The following is a 19,770-nucleotide window of genomic DNA, read 5'->3' on the forward strand; positions in this document are numbered from 1 at the left end:
TAAAGACATAACTATTTTTCATATAGAATACTAGCAAAGAGTAAAAAAGAACCAGAATGAAACAGCAATTAAAAAAAAACAATAGATCGTATCAATGAAACTGAGTTGGTTCTCAAAAGATAAAGAAAACTGATAAACCTTTAGCCAGGCTTATCAAGATAAAAGAGAAAGAACTCAAATAAATAAAATCAGAAATGAAAGCAGTTACAACTGACACCACAGAAATACAAAGGATTATAAGAGAATACTATGAAAAATTATAATCCAACAAACTGGACAACCTGGAAGAAATGAATTAATTTCTAGAAACATCTTCCAACTGAATCAGGAAGAAATAGAAAATCTAAACAGACTGATTACTAGCAACAAATTAATCAGTAATCAAAAAATTCCCCACAAGCAAATATCTAGGACTAGATAGCTTCACCGATAAATTCTCTTAAAGAAGAGTTAACACCCATTCTTCCCATACTCTTTCAAAAAATAGAAGAAGGAATGCTTCCAAGTTCATTCCACAAAACCAGCATTAACCTGACACCAAAACTGTAGACTCATATCCCTGATAAATATAGATACAAAAATCCTTAACAAAATATTAGCAAGCCAAATTCAACAACACATTTATTACAATCAGATGTAATTTATTCCAGGTATGCAAGGATGGCTGAATATTCATAAATCAATCAACATGATACACCACATTAACAGAATGAAGGATAAAAATCATACAATTATCTCAACAGATGCAGAAAAAGTATTTGACATAATTCAATATCTACTCATGATAAAAACTCTCAACAAAGTGGGTTTAGAGGGAACATACTCGAATATAATATATAATAAACCCCCAACTAAATCATACTCAGTAGCGAAAAGCTTAAAGCTTTTCCTCAAAGATCAGGAACAAGACAAGGATGTCCACTCTTACCACTTTTATTCAACACAGTATTAGAAGTCCTAGCCCAGTAATCAGACAAGAAATGGAATAAAAGGCATCCAGATTGAAAAGAAAACAAAACCGTCACTATTTTCATATGACATAATACTATAGATAGAAAGCTCTAAGGATTCCACAAAAAAACTATTAAAACTAATAAATTTAGTGAAGCTGCAGGATACAAAATTAATACACAGAAATTGGTTCTGTTTCAGTACTAATAATGATAAGTAGCAGAAAGAGAAAGTTTTTAATATCCTATTTACAATATCATCAGAAAGAATAAAATATCTAGGAATAAATTTAAGCAAGGAAGTGAAAGATCTATACTTTGAAAACTTATAAGATACCAATGAAAGAGGGTTGCCAGGTAGCTCAGTAAACTGAATGTCCAATTCTTGATTTTGGTTCGGGTCATGATCCCAGAGTCATGGGATCAAGTCCTGAATCAGGCTCCATGCTCGGCATGAAGCCTGCTTAAGATTTTCTCCCTCCCTCTCTCTCTCTCTCTCTCTCTCTCTTTCCCTCTGCCCTTCTCCCCCACTCACACTTTCTCTCTAAAATAAAAAAAAAAAAAAAAAAGAAAAAAGAAAGAAAAGAAAGATGACCCAAATAAATAAATGGAAGGTAAACTATATTCATGGACTGGAAGAATATTGTTACAATGTCCATAGTACTCAAAGCAATTTACACATTTAATGCAATACCTATCAAAATACCAATAATATTTTTTATAGAACTAGAAAAAATAATCCTAAAATTTGTATGGAACATAAAAGTCCCCAAATAACCAAAGCAATGTTGAGACAGAAGAACAAAGCTGGAGGTATCACCATCCCAGATTTCAAACTATACTACAAAGCTATAGTAATCAAAACAGTTAATGCTAAAAAAAAAAAAAAAATAGTTACAAGGGGCACCTAGGCAGCTCAGTCAGTTAAGCATCTGATGCTTGATTTTGGCTCATGTCATGATCTCACAGTCGTGCGACTGACCCCATTTTGGGCTCTGTGCTGGGCGTGGAGCTTGCTTAAGATTCTCTCTCTCCCTCTGCCCCTCCCTCCCTGCTCATGCTCACATGCACACGCTCTCTAAAAAAAAAAAAAAAGTTATGGTACAGGCACAAAAACAGACACAGAGATCAGTGGAACAGAACAGAGTCTACAAATAAGCCCATGCTTATATGGTCAATTAATCTAGGACAAAAGAGGAAAGAATATACATTGGAGAATAACAATCTCTTCAATAAACAGTGTTGAAAAAACTGGACAGCTACATGCAAAAGAATGAAACTGTACCACTTTCTTTCACTATATACAAAAATAAACTCAAAATGAATTGAAGACCTAAATGTACCTGAAACCATAAAATTTCTAGAGGAAAACATAAGCAATAATCTCTTAGATATCAGCCTTCACAATATTCTTCTGGATCTGCTTCCTCAGGCAAAGGAATCAAAAGAAAAGTAAGCAATTAGAACTACATGACACTAAACAGCTTTTGCACAGTGAAGGAAACAATCAACAAAATGAAAAGGGAACCTACCGAATGGGTGAAGATATAAATAAGTCATATATCCAATTAGGGGTTAATATCCAAAATACATAAGAACTCCTAAAACTCAACACTGAAAAAATCTCAAACAATCCAATGGAAAAATGGGAAGAAGACATGAACAGATATTTCTACAAAGAAGACATACAGATGGCCCACAGACACATGAAAAGATGCTTAACATGATTCATTATCAGGGAAATGCAGATCAAAACCATGAGGAGATATCACCTCACAGCTGTCAGAATGGCTAAAATATAAAACACAAGAAGCAAGTGTTGGCAAGGATGTGGATGTTGTGCACTGTTGGTGCTAATATAAATTGGTATAGCCCCTATGGAAAATAGTATGGAAGTTCCTCAAAAAATTAAAAATAGAAATACCATATGATCTGGTAATCCCACTGTTGGGCATTTATTCAAAGAAAATGAAAATACTAATTCAAAAAGATACATGCACCCTCCATGTTTATTGCAGCATTATTTACAACAGCCAAGATACAAAGCAACTTAGGTGTGCATCAATAGATAAATGGATAATGAACATGTAGTACACACACACACACACACACACACATACACACACACACAGGAATATCACTCAGGTATAGAAAAGATTTTGCCATTTGTAACAACATGAATGGACCTAGAGAGCACTATGCTAAGTAAAATAAGTCAGAAAAAAACAAATACTGTATGATTTCACTTCTTTGTGGAGTCTAAAAAACAAAACAAATGAATAAACAAAACAGAAACAGACTCATAAATACAGAGAAAAAAAACAGGTAATTGCCAGAGGGGTAGAGGGATGATGGGTAAAAAAGGTGAAGGGGTTTAAGAGATACAGACTTCCTTGGGGCGCCTGGGTGGCTCAGTCGGTTGAGCGGCTGACTTCGGCTCAGGTCATGATCTCGCAGTGCTTAAGTTCGAGCCCCACATCGGGCTCTGTGCTGACAGCTCAGAGCCTGGAGCCTGTTTCAGATTCTGTGTCTCCCTCTCTCTGACCCTCCCCTGTTCATGCTCTGTCTCTCCCTGTCTCAAAAATAAATAAAACGTTAAGAAAAAAAATTTTTTTTTTTTTAAAAAATAAGAGATACAGACTTCCAGTAATTAAATAAGTCACAGGGATAAAAGTACTACATAGGAAATACAGTCAATAATATTGTAAAAACTTTGTATGGTGACAGATGGTAACTACACTTACAAGGTGAGCATTTCACGACACATAGAATTGTCAAATCACTATGTTGTACACCTGAAATCAATATAATCTTGTATTTCTACTTCAATTTTAAAAAAAGAAAAAAAAAAAAAAAAAGAAATGTCAGAATGTTGGAAACTACCTATCCCCTCAGGAAAGCTACTTAAAACAGTCTTGAAGTAGGAACGCAGCCAAATGATAGTCTCCAGAATCACTGCACCATCTGATGAAATGCACCTGAACCCTTTTTGTGCTTGGCTGAGGATCCAACAGGGCAAAGGTGGCAGCTAGGCATTGCGTGTGAAGTGAGAAGGGACCTAGGACTCACCTAGGGTGTGGGGCTCTGAGGAGAGGTTGGGGTGGGGGGGGAGAGAGGGTTGGATGGGGAGAGAGGCAGTCTGACCAAAGTACGGGGTCGGGGCCAGGGACCAGGTAGCTTGGGCTGTGGGATTTTGACTGGCAGCCTCTATGTCAGAATCCTGCCTGGGCTCAATAGGGCAGCGGCATGGGGTCTCAGACAGCCACCCTGTTAACTCACATACATGCACTGCTGGGGGAAACCTGGTACTACACTGTTTCATAATGACTTGTTTCCAAGTCAGAGTTCCCTATGCAGCAGAACAGCTCCCTTGCTGTGATCTGATAATAAACAATACAAGCACAAATGCAGCTGCTTCGACAGTTTTCAAACCTAAACACAAAATTGGTTTTTGTTAATGTTTTGACAGCGTAACTCTCTCAGCAAAACTTAAGAGTTAGGAAATGTGACAAGAAAAGAAAAAGTAAAAGCAATCCAAAGTTCTCTTAGGAGGTGGGGTTTTGAAAGGAGGTAATTAAAGTATTTCAAAGTCCTACCTTATTGGCATCTAAGGGAAACAAACATGCAACAAAGCACTCTGGTGCTGATATCATCTGAAATAATGGCTGAAAAATATATGAATGCCCTCCAAATAAGGGAAAAACAGCATCCCTCATAGAATCTCACCATTGATTTAAAGATTTACCATTACTGTATGTGCCACTAAGAAAGAGAACACTAAGCTATGACATACTAGTAACTGTAAGAAACATACTGATTTCAGAAGTGTTAAAATATGAAAAATGTGGATCTGAGAATCAATGAAAATGCAAAGAAAGGCCAAATGTAGGATAAATAATGCAATAAAATTTTTGAAAATGATAAAATAAATATTAAATGAAGTAAATGTAAGAATAAAATCAAGAATATCAATAATTACAGTAAGTGTTAAAGGATTAACTAGCTCATTAAAAAATAGACTACCAGAGTTTTGGGGCACCTGGGTGGCTCAGTTGGTTAAGCATCTGACTTTGGCCCAGGTCATGATCTCACGGTTCATGAGTTTAAGCTCTGCCTCAGGCTCTGTGCTGACAGCTTGGAGCCTGGAGCCTGCTTCGGATTCTGTGTCTCCCTCTCTCTCTGCCCCTCCCCAGCTCATGCTGGCACTCTGTCTCTGTCAAAAATAAATAAACTTAAAAAAAAAATTAAAAAAAAAAAGACCACCAGAGTACATTAAAAAGTAAACCTAGCTACATGCTATAGATAAAAAGCTCTCTAAACAAACGATAAAGAAAAATGTAAAAGGGACGGAAAAGATAACAAGCATACACAAAATATAGAAAAAGCAAAGATATCAATACTAATATACAAAGGACAATTTAAGATTAGAAGCAGTAACAGGATAAAAGGACAGAATTACTAAAAAAGGTACACTCTTATCAAATAGGTTATAATAGGTTATAAAATCTATAATCTTATATGCAATAAATATTGGAGAGAAGTACATAAAGAAAAAAATTCAATTAAAATTGGAGACTTTGATTTATCTTTTCTGGAATTGATACATCTACTACATAAAAATAAAAGTGATCATGGAGAAACTGATTAATACACTAAATAGCCTAATAGCTTTTTAAAACTAAACATTCCTCAAACAAGAGCTTTTAGTTTTCATTTTTCTTATGTCCATGAAATACACATATAAATATACTTTTATCCAAAACATTTAGAAAGGTTAGATTTTTCAGACCAAATACTGATTATAAGCCCATAAAGTTAGAAATAAAAAATAAAGGGGCAACTAGGTGGCTCAGTTGGTTAAGCATCTGTCTCTTGATTCCAGCTCAGGTCATGATCTCAAGGTTGTGAGATCAAGCCCTGCATCAGGCTCCACACTATGTGTGGAGCCTGCTTAAGATTCTGTCTCCCTCTGCACCTTCCCTGCATGCACATGTGCACACACACGCTCTGAAAGAAAGAAAGAAAGAAAGAAAGAAAGAAAGAAAGAAAGAAAGAAAGAAAGAAAAAGAAAAGGAAAGGAAAGGAAAGAACGAAGAGTAACATCAAAAAAGATGGCAGAAAAGAAAGCACCAGGAATCTGTCTTTCCACCTAGACAAGGACTGGACTGGCAAAAACCTCAGAAGTAACTATTTTGAAGGAAAAAAAATGAAGTAACTATTGTGGAATTCTGGAATCTATTTGAACAATTACAGCTACCAGAAAAAAGCTTGGCTGGTAAACTGCAAATAATGTAACTTCAGACTTTAGAATGATTGTGGCTACCCACCCTGAACCCCAAGGCAGACAACTGTGGGAAGGGCAACCCCAGTTTTTAGTATGGTTTGCTGGAGCCAGAGAAACAATAAGGATTTTGTCTCCAATTATCAGGTTTCTGTGTTCGGATGGCAGACTGCTGCTTCTCACTGCAGAGCTGCAGGCACAGAGCCCGTTCACCAGTGATTAAACACCCACCAGCTAAAGTGAACACCAGCATATTTATAGGAGTCCTACCTATTTCTTTGACTATCAAAAACAACCATATATGGAGAAAATTAAGAGAGCTGCTGCACATGCCCAGGAAAAAATACAGGCTCAGAAAAGACCTGTAAAACCTCTAGCTTTCACTACATACTGATCCCAGTACAGACACACTGTATAAAAATTAAATAAAGAACAAACCATAGAGAAAAGAGAGAATGTGATTTCCAGCATTATCACATAAGATTCAAATGTACAGTTTCAAACAAAAAAAAAGATCACACAGCATACAAATAAACAGGAAAGTATGGTTCATTCAGAGGAGAAAAATCAACAGAGAACTTGCATGAGAAAACCTGTATGTCAGACTAGACTGAAACAACTGTCTTGAAGATGCTCAAAGAGCTAAAGAAGATGTGGACAAACAAGAAAATGATCTATACACAAAATGCACATCAATAAAAAGATAATAATACAGAGGAGCCAAAAAGAAATTCTGGAACTGGAAGGTACAATAACTAAAGTGAAAAATTCACTAGAGAGGTTGTGCAGATGTGTAGAGAGGACAACTGAAGATAGGACAACTGAAATTACTAAACTTCATAAAAAGTAAACAGAGTCTGAGAGACCCATGGGATACCATCAACACACTGGGGACCAACAGCACTTTCTGAAAAAAGCACAGGAAAGAGAAAAACAAGAAGAAACTATAGCTGAAAACTTCCCACAGCTGATTAAAGACAGGATTATAAACACTGAAAAAAGTTCAACAAACTCCAAGTAGGATAAATCTGAAGAAACCCATACCAAGACATTATAATCAAACTCTCAAAAAGAGAATCTTGAAAACAGCAAGAGAAGCTACTTGTCACATGCAAGGAATCTTCAGTAAGATAACCAGAAAATTTCCCATCAGAAAACCTTCAGGCCAAAAGGCAATAGGCTGATACATTCAAAGTACTGGGAGGGGAAAAAAACTTGTCAACCAAGAATCTTACATTTGGTAAAACTGTCCTTTAAAAATGAGGAAAAATTTAAGACATTCCCAGATAAACAAAAGCTGAAGAAGTTTTTTTACCACTTATATGTGGATTTTTTTTTTGAAACAGTACAGAACTGTAAATGTATTTTCTCTTCCTTATGATTTCCTTAATAACTTTCTTTTCTCTAGCTTTATTGTAAAAATAGAGTATATAACATATGTAACATACAAAATATGTTTATCACCTTTATGTTATCAGTAAGGCTTCCAGTCAATAGTAAGCTATTAGTACTTAAATTTTGGGACCTTAAAAGTTATCACGTGTATTTTTTACTGTGCAGGGAGTTGGTGCCCTTAAAACCCCACATTGTTCAAGGGCAAGCTATACTTTAGTGGGGGGCAAAGTCTATTCCTTATATACAGCAATATTACAACAAAAAGGGAAAAAATTTACTTAAGATAGTAGCTTGTATTTATGAGCTCTTTAAATGCCTTTAAGGAAAATGGGCTGCTAATCTTGCCCTCAAAAGGACAGAAAATGGTCACCTCATGGTAACACAAACTGCATGACCTTAAGACATGGGAAAAAGAAGACATCTCATGAAATAATGTAACACACTTTATGACTGACCCACAAGTAGGAATTCCCCCTCCCCCCATCCAAGCAACAAAGCTTTTTTTTTTTTAATGTTTATTTATTTTTGAGAGAGAGAGAGAGAGCGAGCGTGAGCAGGGTAGGGACAGAGAGGGAGGGAGACACAGAATCAGAAGCAGGTTCCAAGCTCCAAGCTGTCAGCACAGAGTCGGATGCGGGGCTCGGACTCACAAACCACAAGATCATAACCTGAGCCAAAGCCAGACGCTTAACTGAAGCCAGATGTTTCACCAACTGAGCCACCCAGGCGCTCCCAAGCAACAAAGCTTTAATGGAAGTGCTCATTCCACAGTGGATTCTCTGTGACCAGAGGCCAGCCCTCACCATCTCTTTACATTCAACACCCTCCTTAAACCACTCCTGAAGACTTCAGGGCTTTACATTCATAGTACCTGAATGTTCCACCAGAGTCTGGCTATCTTGTGATTAAATCCTTTATTTTTTAATATTTTTTTAATATTTATTTTTTTAATATAATTTATTGCCAAGTTAGCTAACATCAGTAGAAGGATAAGAACCATATGATCCTATCAATAGATACAGAAAAAGCAGAAAATACAGCATCCTTTCTTAATAAAAACCCTCAAGAAAGTCGGGATAGAAGGAACATACCTTAACATCATAAAATCCATTATATGAAAGGCCCACAGCTAATATCAGCCTCAATGGGGAAAAACTGAGAGCCTTCCCCCTGAGATCAGAAACACGACAGGGATGTCCACTCTCACCACTGTTGTTTAACATAGTGTTGGAAGTCCTAGTCTCAGCAATCAGACAAAAAAGGAATAAAAGGCATCCAAATTGGCAAAGAAGTCAAACTCACTTTTTGCAGATGACCTGATATTCTACATGGAAAACCGGAAAGACTCCACCAAAAAACTACTAGAACTGATACATGAATTCAGCAAAGTCACAGGATATAAAATCAATATACAGAAATCAGTTGCAGTTCTATATACCAACAGTGATTAAATCCTTTTTTAGAAGGATTGGAATTAGAGTATCAGAAACTATATTTTTACTTAGAAAGACTCTGAAACTTAAAACTTTTAGAATGTAACTCAATCAGAACTTGGGGACTTTCTTCAAAGGTATGATGAGATTCAACAACCAGGATTTTGCTTTATTTTATAGTTATCCATGGATTTCCTTTACTTTCCTACTATGTTTCATGAAAGGAGATTATATGACCTACAACATCAAGCACCATACCTGTTGCCAAGAAATTTGTGAATATTCAACAATATTAAAACTAAAAACATTGTTTTTAATGACAAATAATTGCTAATAAGAGAAATACTTACTATAACAGGACAAGTTCCTTAGCCTACAATTAAATGGCATGGATAGACATACTCGTAAAATTTATCAAATATCACTTTTTGACAAAATCAAGATGAATAGATGCTCTCTCCCTTTTTTCATTGGCTACCTCTAATCAGATGAGAGCTGGACTGTTAACCAGATATATTAGAATCATAACTCCATACTGTCAGATGACTATACATATGACAAAGCATCCAGAGCAGGAAAAACCCACTGATTCTGAACACTTGTTCTGGTTACCTGAGGCAAGGGGCTTTCTATCATGTTTGTACTTAACTGTACAGTTAACTGTTCTTAACTCCTTGGATGAGTAAGAAATTCTTGAAGCTGCTCAATAGGCAAATTCTGCATAAGTAAAATGTTCCTATACACAATAAAGCACTACATTGTACAATCCAATCACTGTAATGAGAATTCAGAAAAATAAATGTAGTCCAGAGTTACTGAAAAGTAACCAAGGACTTCATAAAAGGTTGGAAAGACTGGGGCTCCTGGGTGGCTCAGTCTATTAAGCTTCCATATTTGGCTCAGTCACGATCTCATGGTTCATGGGTTTGAGCCCTGCGTTGGGCTCTGCGCTGGGTGTGCAGAGTCTGCTTCAGATTCTCTGTCTCCCTCTCTTTCTGCCCCTTCACCTCTCGCTCACGCATGCTCTCTCTCTCCCAAACATTAAAAAAATATTTAAAAAATAAAATTTAAAAGACTGGACAGATGATCATTATCTGGATTAGGGAAGAAAGGGAGAAAACAAAATAGGAACAGATGTATAGAAGAAACATACGTGAGAAAAGCAGATTAACATGGGGCCAGATTATAAAGCATTTTAAGGATTATTAATTTGAAACACTGAGACACAAAGAGTATTTTATGTAGTATATATACATATATATGTACATATGTACACATGCATACAATCATACACATTAAAAACCTTTGTAACAAGATTAACCTGGTATTGACAAATGTAACGGAATGGGAAAAATACTGTAGATGGCAGGGCGCCTGGGTGGCTTAATTGGTTAAGCATCCAACTCTTGATTTCAGTTCAGATCACGATCTCACAGTCATGAGATCAAGCCCCACTTCAGGCACTGCACTGACAGCGCGGAGCCTGCTTAGGATTCTCTCTCTTCCCCCATTCTCTGCCCCTCCTCCACTTGTGCACTCACTCGCTCTCTCAAAATAAACATAAAAGAACATTTTTTTAATTTAATAAAAGAAAGTAAAAATACTATAGATGGCACAATAAATCAGACATGAGGTAGTAAGCATCTTGAATTTGAATAGTGGTAAAGAGAATAAATAAGAAACAATAAACTTAAGACACAGTCCTTAGAACACACTGACAGAAATTAGGTTTTCTGAGCTTTAAAAACAACAATCCCATTATCACTTACTGCCTTAATCAGTCAAAGGATTACTATGAGGATAAATAACTGTCTCTACATATATCAATACACACACTCCCTCCAAATTAAAAATCATCAAACAAATCCTGAGGCATACATTAAAAAGGGGACAAAGAATTGCTAACAGCCAGAAGTGACTACCAAATTTCAAGTGTAGGAGTAATGGGTTACCATTAACAAACAGAAAACAATAAAATGAAAAACAAACATGTTTGAGCAAGATGAATGGTTCGCTTTTTTGTTTTGACACCAAGCTAAAGAACTTTTCAAATGAGTGATCTAAATGCAAATCAATGAATACTTAAATTTAAGAAAATGTATGTAATTGTACATTTAACATAATCTTAGTGATCTCAAAGATACATACAAACACACACACAGAAACATTATCAGTAGGGAAATTTTTTTAAATTTCTTTAATGTTTACTTTTGAGAGAGAGAGAGAGATAGAGAGAGAGAGAGCGAGCATTAGCAGGGAAGGGGCAGAGAGAAAGGGAGACACAGAATCGGAAAGCAGGTTCCAGGCTCTGAGCTGTCAGCACAGAGCCCGACGCAGGGCTCAAACCCACATACTACAAGATCATGATCTGAGCCAAAGTCAGACGTTTAACCAACTGAGCCACCCAGGTGCCCCAAGCAGGGAAATTTTTTAATACTTCTTTCTACATTTTCCAGAAGTCAACAGTTGTTGCTTTGAAAAAAATTGATACCATACAAAAGATTTTTTATCCCTTTCATAGAAAACTTAAAGAAAATGCATATAAACTTACTCTGCCATGATGTGACATAATACCCTTCAAACTGTCTGCCCTTTCTTTCTCTTGCTCAGTTCTCTGAGTACTAGAAGAAAATGATAACACACCATCTACATGCCTTCTACTATCTCCAGTATCTATAAATTTACCTGAAAAACAAGAAAAGAAATTAATGGAGCAAGGTCAAAGTTTCAGTAATCTAATATAATAACTGCTTCTTGCTATTTAAATTATTTCATGTAAACCTAACACTTAGCAACCATATGACAAATCATAGGACTTAGAAATCATATGATAAATATAGCAATTTGCATATAAGAGAAGGTAACCATCAGTAGAAGGCAACAGTAACTGACAAACTGCTACCACACAGAGAATTCATTTCTAATTCTCAAATGTTTGAATAAAACACACTCATTTGTAGGAACCAATGCAAGCAATACACACTACAGTATCTTTTTAAATTTATTTATTTTGAGAGAGTGAGGGAGCGTGTGTGAATGTGAGTGGGGAAGAGCAGTGAGAGAGGGAGAGAGAGAGAATCCCAAGCAGGCTCCACACGAACAGCATGGAGTCTCACACGGGGCTCGAACTCACAAACCATGAGATCATGACCTGAGCCAAGATTAAGAGTCAGAGACTTAACCAACTGAGCCACCCAGGTGCCCTTCATACTGCAGTATTTCCTTTTTTTTTTTTTTTTAAATATAATTTATTGTCAAGTTAGCTAGCATTCAGTATATACAGTGTATATAGCTCTCGGTTTTGGGGGTAGATTCCCATGATTCATTGCTCACATACAACACCCAGTGCTCAACACCCAGTGCTCACCCCAACAAGTGCCCTCCTCAATGCCCATCACTCATTTTCCCCTGTCCCCCACCTCTGCCCCCCCCCCGCCTCAGTTTGTTCCCTGTATTTAGAAGTCTCTTATGGTTTCCCTCCCTCCCTCTCTGTTTGTAACTATTTTTCCCCTTCCCTTCCCCCATGGTGTTCTGTTAAGTTTCTCAAGTTCCACATATGAGTGAAAACATATGATATCTTTCTCTGACTGACTTATTTCACTTAGCATAATACTCTCTAGTTCTATCCACATTGCTGCAAATGGCAGAATTTCATTCTTTCTCATTGCCAAGTAGTATTCCATTGAATATAAAAATCACATCTTCTTTATCCATTCATCAGTTGATGGAAATTTAGGCTCTTTCCATAATTCATATTGTAGTATTCCTAATAATACTAATGTACTTAGGTATTATTAAAATCTCTTTTGAAAGTTTTAGACTGTTTAAAAATCTGAAGGAATGCAATGATTAATACAGGTTACATTATACCAAAGAAATGACACTTAGCAACCATATGACAAATCATAGGACTTAGAAATCATATGATAAATGATTTTTCTTTGGAAAAAAGGCAAAGTCAAACACAATTTAAGAACAATGGAATTGTATTTTAATACTTACTGATCCCAGGCACACAAACAACATGGCCTTCTTCAGACTCTTTGTGGATTGTTTCAGAATTTCCTGAAGAGTGTGAGCCATGGGAAGTCAGAGAGCTGTTATTTTCTGATTGAGATTTATAGTTTAAGCTACCATTTTCATTTGCCTGTTTAAAAAATAACTTAGTTGTATTATTTTTTTAATTAAAAAAAAACTTTTTTAGGGGAAAAAGATGAGAAGCAGAGAATGACTTCTTGACAAAAGGATGCCAGGTAATTAATAACATAGAAGGAACTGGAAACATCACCAGTATAACCACCACAGGAATAATTGTTTCTAGGAGGCCTCAGCAATAATACTAAATCCAGTTGGCAAAAGGTTCTTGGGGAATAGAAAGCTCACAGGGCCTCAATGTGTCATCCCCAGATTATTTCTTGATAACAAAGGAGCAAAGAAAGGCACTTACACAAAGAGACAGCTAGCCAACACCACATTAACCAAGATTATCAAACACAACATCACTAAGAGTTGGACAAAGAGACTCCCATGTCTCCTGATGTAATACAAGGGGAAGCACACAATATCCTTATGTCTAATCTTAACCTGTTCACAATGAACATGCTTAATTTGAATTGTCAAAATGTTTAATCTAATCAGTAGGAGGAAAAGCAATCAGACATACCTAGTTTACGAGTCATTTTACAAAAAAGGCCTAGATTTTACATAACTTTAATGACATGGAAGAACTACAAATCAAAATACTAAAGAAACATGACAACCAAAAGCAACTGTAATCGTTGATTAAATCCTGATTCAAAAACAATAAAAGTAAAGGGCATTTTAGAGGCAACTGGGTAAATGTAAATGAATATGGACGATATATCCATTTATATTACTGTATCAAAATTAGGTAACAGAATTGAGATTATGCAGGAAAATATCTTTATTTGCAGGAGATAAATGTCAAAGTATTGGGGTGCCATGTCAAAATATCTGTACATGCCTCTCAAATGATACAGGAAAAAAGTATTCATGGAGGGATAAAGAAAATGTAAAGATGGCCAAATGTTAACAACTGGTTGATCTGGATAAGGGGAATACACATACATGTTCATTGTAATATTCTTCCATTTTTCTGTAGATGAAGAAAAAGTAAGAAGCAGGAAAGGATGGGCAAGGTATTTCTCATAACTTTCTATCCAGAAAAACAGAAACCAAAGAAAACCAAATTTTGTGTTTTATGGTAATATCTAAAGGGACCCGTAACAGTTTTCTAAAGTCAAATTTCTGAAAAACCATAAGAATGGAACATACCTGAAATAGATCATTTGCAGGTAATTTAAAATCTTTTTCTGGGCGTTCTTGTCCTTCTAGGTCTTCATATAACATTCCTGGAATAGCCAGTTGCTCAAAATAAGCCTCCAAATGTTCATCATAAAACTCTTCATCATCAATATCATCATCTAACGGTAAAATGGAAAAAAAATAGGAAATTTTTTAAGGTACTGACTGAACTATAAATAATATTTAATCAAAAAGGTTGATAAAGACTTCTGAGGAAGAAGGCAGAGTAGGAGGACCCTAAGTTCAACTAGTTACATGGATACAACTAGATAACACCCACATCAGTGTGAATAACCCAGAAAAGGATCCGAAGACTGGCACAACAAACACTCCACAGCTAAATGTGGAGAAGAAGCCACATCAAAGAGGGTAGGAAGGGCAGAGACATGGTCAGGAGCTAAATGAACCCATGGGATAGTCTGCAAAAGGGAGGGACTCCAAGGGTGCAGAGGGATTTCACAGGTTCTTAACAATCACTAGGGCATAACACCTGGAACTTTAAAAATCAGCAGGCTCTGCTCTAGCAGAGCCAGGAGGGCAAGAGGAAACAGAGTCCCTGCCTTTTAAGTGACAGCACAACAAACAGCCCTGCAGAGACACAACACAGAAGCAGCAGTTTGAAACGGTATGTGGAGGGAGATGTGGGAACTAATTCTGATGCATTTGCTAGGCAGGCAGGGATCATTGGGACACTTCTCCAGAAAAAAAAGGAGTTGACAGGTGCCATTTCCCTTCCCTGCTCCGCAGCTTAAATACACAAACACCTGTGGGGACCAGTGGGGTGAAGATGCTAACAGTACGCCCTGCATTCTCCTGTGGACACACCTCTTCCAATACACTTTTGCCAGAGCCCACCCAAAGTAGTGCCACAAGTCTGGCAGTATGCAAGCAGCCCTGATAGGGGCCAGCACCACTCCAAAGTGACTCCTGCCCCAGGAAAGGAGAAAGAAAACCACACACACCGGTCAGATTGTGGTCCTGACAGTGGGCTGAGGGCAGACAGCTGATCTGACTGCAGACCTACCCACCAACAAAAGCTTCTCAGAGGACAATACAGGGAAAGCACCTTGCAGTTTGATGTTACCACAGCTCTGGCAAATGCCTATTCTGACTCAACTCAAGCCCAAGGCAGTGCAGAGTGGCCTATTACAACATGGGGAACAAACCCCGCCCAAAACAGACAAAGAGAAACTCTGCAGATGACTGCACTGAAGGCAAAAGTGGTTTGACCACAACAGCAGGATACACACAACACACACAGGAGATGCCCCTAAGTGGCAGGTTCTGGTGAACAGGGGACACTGCACTGTAACACACTAATGACCTCTTCTTCATAAGGCCACTACTTTCAAGAGCAAGAGATGTAGCTGACTGTTGAACCACATAGAAACAGACACAGAGAGTTAAATGAAATGAGAAGACAGAGTAATATGTCCTAAGTGAAAGAACAGGACGAAATCACAGCAAAGACCCAAGCAAAAGGGAGATAAGTAATATTCCTACTGAGAATTTAAAGTAATGGTCATAAATATATGCACTGGGAGCATCTGGGTGGCTCAGCTGGTTTAATGACTGACTCTTGATTTCAGCTCAGGTCATATATCTCACAGTTTGTGAGCTTGAGCCCTGCATCAGGCTCTGCACTAACAGCATGGAACCTGCTTGGGATTCTCTCTCTCTGCCCCTCCCACACTCGTGTTTTCTCTTGTTCTCTCGCAAAATAAATAAATGAAACTTTAAAAAAAGAAGATACACAAAGGACTAGGGAAAAGAGTGGAGGATATCAGTGAGACACTTAACAAGGAAACAGAAAACATAAAAAAGAACCATTCAGAGATGAACAACTCAATAACTAAAATTTAAAATACACTAGATGGAATAAATAGACTAGGTAAAGCAGAGGAACAAATTAGCAACCTGGAAGGCAAAGGGATAGAAAACAAGCTGAACGTTAAGAGAGAAAAAATAATAATAATAAAGTGAAAATAGACTTATAGAACTCAGCAACACCATCAAACATAATGACATTTGCATTATAGGGAAGGAGAAGAGAAAGAAGAGAGAGAAGGAAAAGAGAGAGAAAGGGGGGAAGAAAATTTATTTGAAGACATAATGGCTCAACACATCCTGAATCTGGGGAAGAAAACAGAAATCCAAATCCAGAAGGCACAGAGAGCCCCCAACAAAATCAACTCAAGAAAGTCCACACCAAGACACATAGCAACTAAAATGGCAAGAAGCAGTGATAAAGAGACAATTCTAAAAGCAGCAGGAGATAAGAAAACAGTTCCATACAAGTTCCATACAGTTCCATACAAGAGAAACCCTATAAAACTATCAGCAGATTTTTCAGCAGGATTTTGCAGGCCAGAGGGACTGGCATGATATATTCAGTGTGCTGAAAGGAAAACACATGCAGCCGAGAATACTCTATCCAACAAGGCTATCATTTAGAATAGAGAGAGAGAGATACAGTTTCCCAAACAAAACTTAAAGGAACTCAAGACCAGTAAACCAGCCCTACAAGAAATGTTAAAGGTAACTCTGAGTAGAAAGACTTATATATAGGTGTAAGTAAAGCACGTAGCACAAAATCAGTAAAAATAAGTGTATCTATAAGAATTAGTCAAATGACTCACAAAATAAAAGGATGCAAAGCATGACACCATATACCTAAAATGTGGAGGGAAAAGGAGTAAAGAATGGGTTAAAACTTAAGTGGCTATTAAAATAATAGATTGCTATATGCAGAAAATATTATATACAAACCTAATAGTAACCACAAATCAAAAATCAATAATAGATATTGAAATAATGAAAAGAAAGGAATCCAAATACATCACTAAAGAAAGCCAGCAAACCATGAGAGGAGACAGCAAGAGAAAGAACAGAGAAGAACTACATAAACAGACATAAAACAAGTAACAAAATGGCAACAAGTACATACCTATCAATAATTACTTTGAATGTAGATGGACTAAACATTCCAAAAGACACAAAAAGTGATGGAGTAGATAAAAAATGTAAGACCCATCTACATGCTGCCTTTAAGAGACTCATTTCAGACTTAAAGAAACATGCAGATTGAAAGTGAAGGGAAGAAGCATTTCTTAAACAAATGGAAGTGAAAAGAAAGCCAGGGTGGCAACACTTACCTGGAACAAAACAAAGACTGTAAAAAGAGAAAAAGAAGGACACTATGTAAACATAAAGGGGACAACCCAACAAGAAGATATAACAATTAGAAATATATATGCATCTACCATGGGAGGACCCAAATACATTAAGCAGCTGAAAATAAACATACAGGAAGCAATCAACAGTAACACAATGATAGTAGGGGACTTTAACACACCACTTACAGCAATGGGCACATCATCCAACAGAAAATCACCAACAGTGACTCTAAAAGATACACTGGACCAGATGATCTAATAGATCTATTCGGAACATTCCACCCTAAAACAGCAGAATACACATTCTTTGCAAGCACACATTCTCCAAAATAGATTACATATTAGACCACAAAACAAGTCTCAACAAATTCAAGAAGACTGAAGTTATACCATGCATCTTTTCTAACCACATGCTATGAAACTAGAAATCAAACATAAGAAAATATCTGGAAAGAACAAAAATACATGCTACTAAGCAATGAATGGTTCAATAAAGATATCAAAGAAGAAATCCAAAAATACACTAACAAATGAAAATGGGAATACAACACTCCAAAATCTTTGGGATCCAGCAAAAGCTGTTCTAAGAAGGAAGTTTATAACAATACAGACCTATCTGAAGAAGCATGAAAAATCTCAAATAAACAACTTAACCTTACAAATAAAGGAGCTAGAAAAAGAAGAGCAAAACCCAAAAACCAGTAAAAGGAAGGAAGTAATAAAGATTAGAGCAGGAATAAATAAAAGAGAAACTAAAAAAATAGAACAGATGGATGAAACCAGGAGCTGGTTCTTTGAAAAGATCAACAAAATTGATAAATCTTTAGCAGGACTCATAAAAAAAGAGAGAATGGACTCAAATCAGTAATGAAAGAGGAGAAATAACAACCAACACCACAGAAATACAAGGGATTATAAAAGAGTATTATGAAAAGTCATATGCCAACAAACTGGACAACCTAGAAGAAATGGATAAACTCATAGAAACATATAACCTCCCAAAAGTAAATGAGGAAAAAATAAAAATACCAAACATACCAATTACCAGCAATGAAATTGAATCAGTAATCAAAAAACTCCCAACCAAAGTCTAGGACCAGACAGCTATGAATTCTATCAAACATTTAAAGAATAGTTAGTATCTATTCTTCTCAAATTACTCCAAAAAATAAAAGAAAAAAGAAAGCTTCCAAATTCATTCTATCATTACCCTGATACCAAAATCAGATAAAGACACTACAAAAAAAAAAAAAAAAAAAAAAAGAGAACTACAGGGCAATATCTCTGATGAACAGAGACACAAAAATCCTCATATTAGCAAACTGGGTCCAATAATATATTTAGAACAATATTTCACCACAATCAAGTGGAATTTATTCCTGGAATGCAAGGATGTTTGATATTCATAAATCAATCAACATGATACATCACACTAACAAGAAAGGATAAAAACCATATGATCATTTCAGTAGATGCAGAAAAAGCATTTGATAAAGTACAGTATCCATTTACGATAAAAACCCTCCACAATGTAGGTTTACAGGGAACATACCTCAACATAATGAAGGCCATATATGAGAAGCTCATAGCAACCATCATACTCAGTGGGGGAAAACTAATGAAAGCTTCTAAGGTCAGGAACAAGACAAAATGTCCACTCTCACCACTTTTATTCAACACATGACTGGATGTCCTAACCACACCAATCAGACAACAAAAAGAAATAAAAGGAATCCAAATTGGTAAGGAAGAAGTGAAACTTTCACTATTTGCAGATGACATGATATCATATGTAGAATACCCTAAAGACTCCACCAAAAAACTATCAGAACTGATAAATGAATTTAGTAAGGCTACAGAATACAAAACTGATATACAGAAATCAATTGCATTTCTATGCGCTAATAAAGAAGTAATGAAAAGAGAAATTAATAACCCCATTTACAACTGCACCAAAAATAATAAAATACCTGGGAATAAACTTAGCCAAAGAGGTGAAAGATTTGCACTCTCAAAACTGTAAAACACTGATGAAAGAAACTAAAGACACAAATGGAAAGATCTTCTAAACTCATGCACTAGAAGAACAAATACTATGTGCATACTACCAAAAGCAATCTACAGATTTAATGTAATCCCTATCAAAATACCAATAGTTATTGTTCACAGAACGAGAACAAATAGTCCCAAAATTTGTATGGAACCACAAA

At 36.4% G+C, this 19,770-nt stretch overlaps 1 protein-coding gene across 3 annotated transcripts in view; it reads right to left on the reverse strand.

Annotated features, from left to right (window-relative positions):
- CEP192 (centrosomal protein 192) overlaps positions 1–19,770 on the reverse strand; it is a 135,146-nt gene that overhangs the window by 87,180 nt on the left and 28,196 nt on the right. For all 3 annotated transcript variants that reach the window (XM_086682400.1, XM_086682398.1, XM_086682399.1), the window contains exons 8-10: positions 14,355–14,503; positions 13,062–13,206; positions 11,611–11,744 (exon numbers count right to left, since the gene is read on the reverse strand). In XM_086682400.1, coding sequence (XP_086538526.1) covers positions 11,611–11,744; positions 13,062–13,206; positions 14,355–14,503 — 428 coding nt within the window. The remainder of the gene's footprint in view (positions 1–11,610; positions 11,745–13,061; positions 13,207–14,354; positions 14,504–19,770) is intronic.

Source organism: Puma concolor, chromosome D3 (assembly GCF_028749965.1).
Source record: "Puma concolor isolate L17-30 chromosome D3, mPumCon1.1.hap2, whole genome shotgun sequence".
Classification (NCBI taxonomy): Eukaryota; Metazoa; Chordata; class Mammalia; order Carnivora; family Felidae; genus Puma; species Puma concolor.